Source organism: Rhincodon typus, chromosome 14 (genome assembly GCF_021869965.1).
Source record: "Rhincodon typus isolate 14 chromosome 14, sRhiTyp1.1, whole genome shotgun sequence".
NCBI classification, from domain to species: Eukaryota; Metazoa; Chordata; class Chondrichthyes; order Orectolobiformes; family Rhincodontidae; genus Rhincodon; species Rhincodon typus.
Genome location: NC_063345.1, coordinates 57195049 through 57201905, shown reverse-complemented (window position 1 = coordinate 57201905; position 6857 = coordinate 57195049). Strand labels below are relative to the sequence as shown.

General features: G+C 45.8%; 1 protein-coding gene across 1 annotated transcript in view; it reads right to left on the bottom strand.

Annotated features, from left to right (window-relative positions):
* Nucleotides 1-6857, bottom strand: part of tnmd (tenomodulin) — a 170509-nt gene that overhangs the window by 66687 nt on the left and 96965 nt on the right. Inside the window, exon 4 of the mRNA XM_048605258.1 lies at nt 4235-4348. Within this exon, the coding sequence (XP_048461215.1) occupies nt 4235-4348 (114 nt within the window). The remainder of the gene's footprint in view (nt 1-4234; nt 4349-6857) is intronic.

Sequence of the window (6857 nt, the reverse complement as noted above, 5' to 3'; positions counted from 1 at the left end):
ATTCATTTCAAGCCCACCGACTCCCACAGCTACCTAGAATACTCCTCCTCCCACCACCTTCCTGCAAAAATGCTATCCCCTATTCCCAATTCCTTCGCCTCCGCCGCATCTGCTGCCAGGATGAGGCATTCCACTCCCGTACATCTCAGTTGTCCTCGTTTTTCAAGGACTGTAACTTCCCCTCCTCGGTGGTCGAGAACGCCCTCAACCGTGTCTCCCACATCTCCCGCACCTCATCCCTCACACCCCGTCCATGCAATAAAAACCAAAAAAGAATCCCCCTCGTCCTCACGTACCACCCCACCAACCTCCGGATCCAACGCATCATCCTCCGACACTTCCGCCATCTGCAATCCGACCCCACCACCAAAGACATCTTTCCCTCCCCACCCTTAAATGCTTTCCGGAGGGACAACTCTCTCCGCGACTCCCTTGTCCGCTCCACACTCCCCTCCAGTTCCACCACACCCGGCACTTTTCCCTGCAACCGCAGGAAGTGCTACACCTGCCCCCATACCTCCTCCCTCAGCCCCATCCCAGGCCCCAAGAAGACTTTCCACATCAAGCAGATGTTCACCTGCACATCTGCCAATGTGGTATACTGCATCCGCTGTACCCGGTGTGGCTTCCTCTACATCGGGGAAACCAAGCGGAGACTCGGGGACCGCTTTGCAGAACACCTACGCTCGGTTCGCAACAAACAACTGCACCTCCCAGTCGCGAACCATTTCAACTCCCCCTCCCATTCCTCAGACGACATGTCCATCCTGGGCCTCCTGCAGTGCCACAACGATGCCACCCGAAGGTTGCAGGAACAGCAACTCATATTCCGCTTGGGAACCCTGCAGCCCAATGGTATCAATGTGGATTTCACAAGTTTCAAAATCTCCCCTCCCCCCACCGCATCCCAAAACCAGTCCAGCTCGTCCCTGCCTCCCTCACCTGTTCTTCCTCCCACCTATCCCCTCCTCCCACCTCAAGCCGCACCTCCATCTCCTACCGACCAACCTCATCCCGCCCCCTTGACCTGTCCGTCCTCCCTGGACTGACCTACCCCTTCCTAACTCCCTACCTACACTCACCTTTCCTGGCTCCATCCCCGCCTCTTCGACCTGTTTGTTTCCTCTCCACCTATCCTCTCCTCTATCCCTCTTCTATCCGCCTCCCACTCTCTCCCTATTTATTTCAAAACCCCCTTCCCCTCCCCCTTTTCTGATGAAGGGTCTAGGCCCGAAACGTCAGCCTCTCTGCTCCTATGATGCTGCTTGGCCTGCTGTGTTCATCCAGCCCTGCACCTTGTTGTCTCGGATTCTCCAGCATCTGCAGTTCCTACTATCTGTGCTTCATTATCTATTCAGCTCACCCTTTGCTATCCCTTTCATCTAATTCTAACCCCACCTTACCATGCACTGCTTTGAGAACAACACGCCACTCACCAGATATCTACTGAAAGGCCAGCATTTCTTCCAATTACGCCGTGATTTTGCCTCTTTTGCGTATGGGCAGTCCCCAGCTGTCCTGTACGGTTTCTGATTTTTGTCCCGGATATGGTGGATAGGGGATAAATTGACACCCTGCTGCGTGGCTAGAGATTGAGAGGTGTTGCTGGATGGGCTGGTGCAGACATGGGCTGTCCTCATCCTCCAGGACCAGCAGTGGAGGCCACAACACCAGACTGTGTGTCAGCCTGGTCTGAGGTCGCCACTGGCTCGGTGAAGTCCCAGCTGTAGGTAGGAATTCACGGCAATGTAAGATGAAGGTCAGTGAACTTCTCCACTCATCCAGCGTTACTGTTACCATCTTGTCGCCAATACCTTGTACTTGCTCTCTCTCTGCTACTTTCCCAACTTCCACTAAAGCCCATGCTCTACCATTCTCGCCATTGCCTGCAACAGTTTGCCTCACCCACTGTCACTCACCGAACCGTGGACACCACCAATCCAGTGTGCCCTCTGTGCTGACAACAACAAATTTGGTACACTGACCCCCACCCACCCCTGCACCAACAGCTGCGCCACCCACTGTCATCTTCCCTAATACTTGCCTCTCTCGAAACCAGTGGTGTGCTACTTGGCATTCAGTTCCTCACCCTTTATGAGGAGGGCATCCTGACTTTGATTGCCTCGAGCAGCTGACTGACTGTGTCCAAGCCCCGAGGATGCCATTGACATATTGCGTTGGGATCCCCTGAGTAAAGGCTTGACTGAGGCCTGCTGACAACCATGACAAACTTCCTGGCATTTTGTCTCTTTTAAATACAAAGGCAAGACAGACTAATGTGAGCTTAGCATCATTGGCTGAAGGTCCAAAACACAATAAAAGAAAACAAGGTAATGCCAAGCAGGGATGCTGTGGATATCCAGGTAGACTCAGAATGAGTGAGCACAATGACAGCAGTGAAGAGCCCTGAGATGCCAAGTGGCTCAGTGCATGAGCTGGGTGTATGTCCCTGAGTGCACAGTGTCCTTGCAGCAGTGTTACAATGAGAGTTGTTGATAGTGCCTGAGGTGCAGCATTGAAGGGAGGTGATGGTCCAGTGGTATTATCACTGGGCTGTTAATCCAGAGACTCAGATAATGTTCTGGGGACCTGGGTTCAAATCCCACCATGTCAGATGATGGAATTTGAATTCAATAAAATATGTGGAATTAAGAATCTAATGATGACCATGAATCTGTTGTTGATTGTTGTAAAAACCCATCTGGTTCACTAAAGTCCTTTAGGGAAGGAAATCTGCCATCCTTACCTGGTCTGGCCCACATGTGACTCCAGACCCACAGCAATGTGGTTGACTCTAAACTGCCCTCTGGGTCAATTGGGGCTGGGCAATAAATGCTGCCTAGCAGCAACGTCCTCATCCCATCAATGAATAAAGGAAAAAAAACAAAGTATAGTTGTGTACTGTAAGTGGATCAGAGATGGGTCATGAAGGTTCTTCAAGACAGGCCCATGTCAGATGCCAATGTCTGTGAATGTGGGGTGCATGTGGCCAGTACGCATGCAGGGTGCCCCATGTTCAATTTGGAGGTCCTTTGGAAGAAGCAGCAAGTAGATTTAGTCTGATAACAAACCTTAGTTCTCAGTCAAACTGCAGCGAGCAAAGTAGCATTAGAGTCATCCTCTCCATGGCAGCCTTAACATTATTTGAAATGTCAAAAAAGAGAACTACTTAGAGCACACACAGAGTTTAAAGGAAATTATAACAAGCAAAAAACACAAATGAAATATCAAGTACAAAATTAATCAAGGTAAAACAATTTTGAGGTGGGTTTGTAATTCTAGAAACAGCTTTTTGTAAATTTAAACACAAAGCTATATTCTTTCCATGGTCAGAAACGATGTACTTTTCTCCTGTCTTATATCAAAGTGAATCACAAAGCTACAAGTTGTAAAGATCCTCCACTTGTGCACCATGTGTAGTAATGCATTCTGTCCGAAGTTTTCTTTCTGTGTGAAATGTGTGGGCCATCAAAATAAAACTCACTTATCAAAACTATTACTGTGAAAGATGTCAATACAATTTTCAACAGTCTGGCATCAGCTTAATCATAGGTTAAAGTCTGATCCAGAATGAAATAAAATTCACTTGTCCCAACAATGTCTTTTCACCTTAGTCTTAAACAAAGCAGCCCTTTTCCACCAGAGCAAATTATTCCACTTCATGTGTTTTTTTTTGTTTGTCTCTAGAATAGATAGAAGCAGCAAAGATATACACTTCAAAATCCAATCATTACTAGGAGAGTATTTATAAATCCCAAATGGGTGAAAATCATAAAGTGTCCAGACCTGCATGCACATGACCATTATTAGCCAGCTAAGAACTGCTGGGAAAGAATTAATGTGGTTGTCTTGGTAACAATTTGTTTTCATTGGGCTACATCTGTGTGGGATTTGGCGCTGCTCACCTGAAGCTGTCTTTGAGCAGTTACAGAAACGATGATCAGCTCAGCAATTTTGAACATCTTTTGCCATTAAATCTGCCACATTCAGAAGTGTTGCACAACTCTCCCTTTGGTTGCTGAAGTTTGTCACCTTTCAGTAGATTTGGTTGTCAAAATCCACCAGCAGTAAAAGATATCCAGCCACAGTAAAATGATAGCAAAGTAATTGAGAGAAATTCTTGAATAAAGGTTTTTTTTTTAAAAAAACTCCTAGACACGCAGTCCTGAAAGAGTTAAATAGGTATTGAACATCATAGGAAATAGCTTAGAAACTAGAAGCTCTTCATACATACCAGACCAATCAATTCTTCATCATTCTTGTTAGGTGCGATATTGGGAAGAATAATTTTATTTTGTCTTTTGATGTAGCATTTTTCTCCTCCAGCGAACCATATCCCTGTTAGTCCCTAAAAAAAAAGGTAGCTTGTTCTTTATACTTTACAGATGTGCTGTGTTTGTTAAACAAAATAAAAAAAATCAAACCATCAGTGACGGTAATAGTTTCTTTTTAAATTAGCAAAACATAAACGTAGACCAATGCCTGCAGCTTCCAATGCCACACAGACCTTTCGTTCTCCAACCTGCTGTTACGGACGATGAATTTGACACAATGTTTGGCACAATTATGTGAAATATAGGAAGAATATGATAATAGTGAAAAAAAAATCATGGCATGCAACATGCTCATTCAGTGCCATTCAAACTAAAATTTTCAGTGCTCCCAGGTGACCAATGTTGGCATCTCTATCAGTATGTGGTCAGGGTAAGGATTATATGAGGTAGCACACTGCCATCGATCCTCCTTTGTCCTTGCTTTGGCTTAGGTCTATTATTGATAAGAGGATATAGAACCACAGAGTATCTACATTGCGTAAGGCTTATTGCATTTGGTCAGACATAATTGTATGGACCTTGGAGAGCCGGTACAGATATCTGTGCTCTCTCTAAAAGCTGAAATAGAATTCCTTGTCTCTCCATCCACAGACAGTGTGTAACATCAGTAGGATGTGTGGAGCCAATGTAAAATGAGCATTATTGAGTGTTTATTATTCAATAAAAATGAAACATGTTTTAATCTGCACATTTTAATGTACGAGTTAACAGTAGTACTCAGCCGGTAGATTTCCTGGGTCCTACTGGAGAGATACGAATGCTTAACTGGTGGAAAGAAAATATCATGGCTGTGCTGAGACTGTTTTTCATGCTTTTGAAAGCAGCTCAGGAGTCTCTCAACTCTGACTGCAACAAAGACTATGAATCTAGCTGTGAAGTGCAGAATGGGAGGTATGGCATGTTTGTAATTGTTTGTAGCCGGCTTCACTGAAGAAGCTCTGCAAGTGCTAGTGAGCACCGTTAGAGAAGTGGCAGCATATTTTTGCTGGTTAAGAACAGTTACCTGGACAGAAAAGAACAGAAATATCCATATCATTTGGAAGACTTGGTAGCAGGTCAGAAGAAAGATACATCATATAAAGAGAAGCAGAGCATTTAAAAGTGGGAACGCTGGCCATGCAGTCATGAGAGACAAAAATGTATAAAAACATATACACATAAAAAAATCCAGTTTATTAAGATAGAGAAATGTTGACATAATTATATCAAAGCTTCATGGATGAAAGTATTTCGGGTTGGCAAATGATATTGTAAGTGTCACGATCGGGAGAAGGGAGATATTGCAGAAGGTAATTTTCATGTGTTGAGTGTGGCACAGTTAGCACTGCTGCCCCATGGCGCCAGGGATCCAGGTTTGATTCCATCCTTGGGCAACTGTCTGTGAAGTTTGCACATTCTCCCTGTGTCTACATGGATTTCCTCTGGGTGTTCTAGTTTCCTCCCACAGTCCGAAGATGTGCAGGTTAGGCAACTTAGCCATGGGAAATGCAGGGTTACAGGGATAGGGTGGTAGTGGTGGGTCTGGGTGGAATGCTCTTCAGAGGGTCGATGTGGATTCACTGGGCTGAATGGCCTGCTTCCACACTGTAGGGATTCTAGGTTGACACGTCTCAATCCTCACAGCCTTCATTAATGGCAAACCCAATTTCCACATCATTACAAGAAACAGGGTGGGACAGGTAGTGATTGATTCCTGAGACATAAATCACGGAGCTCAAATAAAGAAGGTATTATGAGTGCAAAACAAAGTGGATGTTGGAAACCCGAAATAAAACAGAAAATGCAGCATTAGTGAAAAGAGGACTGAAGTTCATTGCAAGGAGGAATTAAAAGTCATGGTCCTGCCTCCCACCATCTCCAGAAATATTTTGAGTTTTCAAAGGGCTGGCAGGAGACAAATGAAATGGGAAGCCCACTCACTGCCAATTTATGGCCCCTTTAGACTTCTTCAGGAACTTGCTAAAGGGCCTGCCAGTCCCAGATTGAAATCTTTAAATGTTTTTTCGACAGGTCAGAATAACCTGGGTGTGCGTGTTTGTGCACAGTTGTTGGGTTCACTGTGGAGCCCTTTGGTATCGGTTTTTAAAAGTAATCCCTACCCTTCTTGTCTCTGCAAGGCCTGGGACAGTGAGTTGCACAGTGCTTAATCACCACGGCCTGTGCTCTTGCAGGACCAGGTTCATTGATCACGTAGCTGTGTACATGAAATCTGGGAACAGACAGCAAATTTGCCCCAGAAAACGCCTGGGAAAATGTAATCATGAGTTTTTTGGAATATCTGATGAGTAGCTTTTCTAATCAGTGGCTGGTTCTCTCCCATGCCTGCTGCTGGTGGTGTCACTACTGGACCTATCTTCAGCAAATGCAGGACAGAGCAGGCCTGCGATTGGGGAAACAGTCAGTATGTGGTAGCAGGGTGGGGGTCACAGGGCCCAAGCTGTGCGGGTTGGAGGGCTGAGGCGAGGATGGGGATGGGGGTGGGGGTGGGAGCTGGGAGCTGGGAGCTGAGGAAGTGGGGCTGGA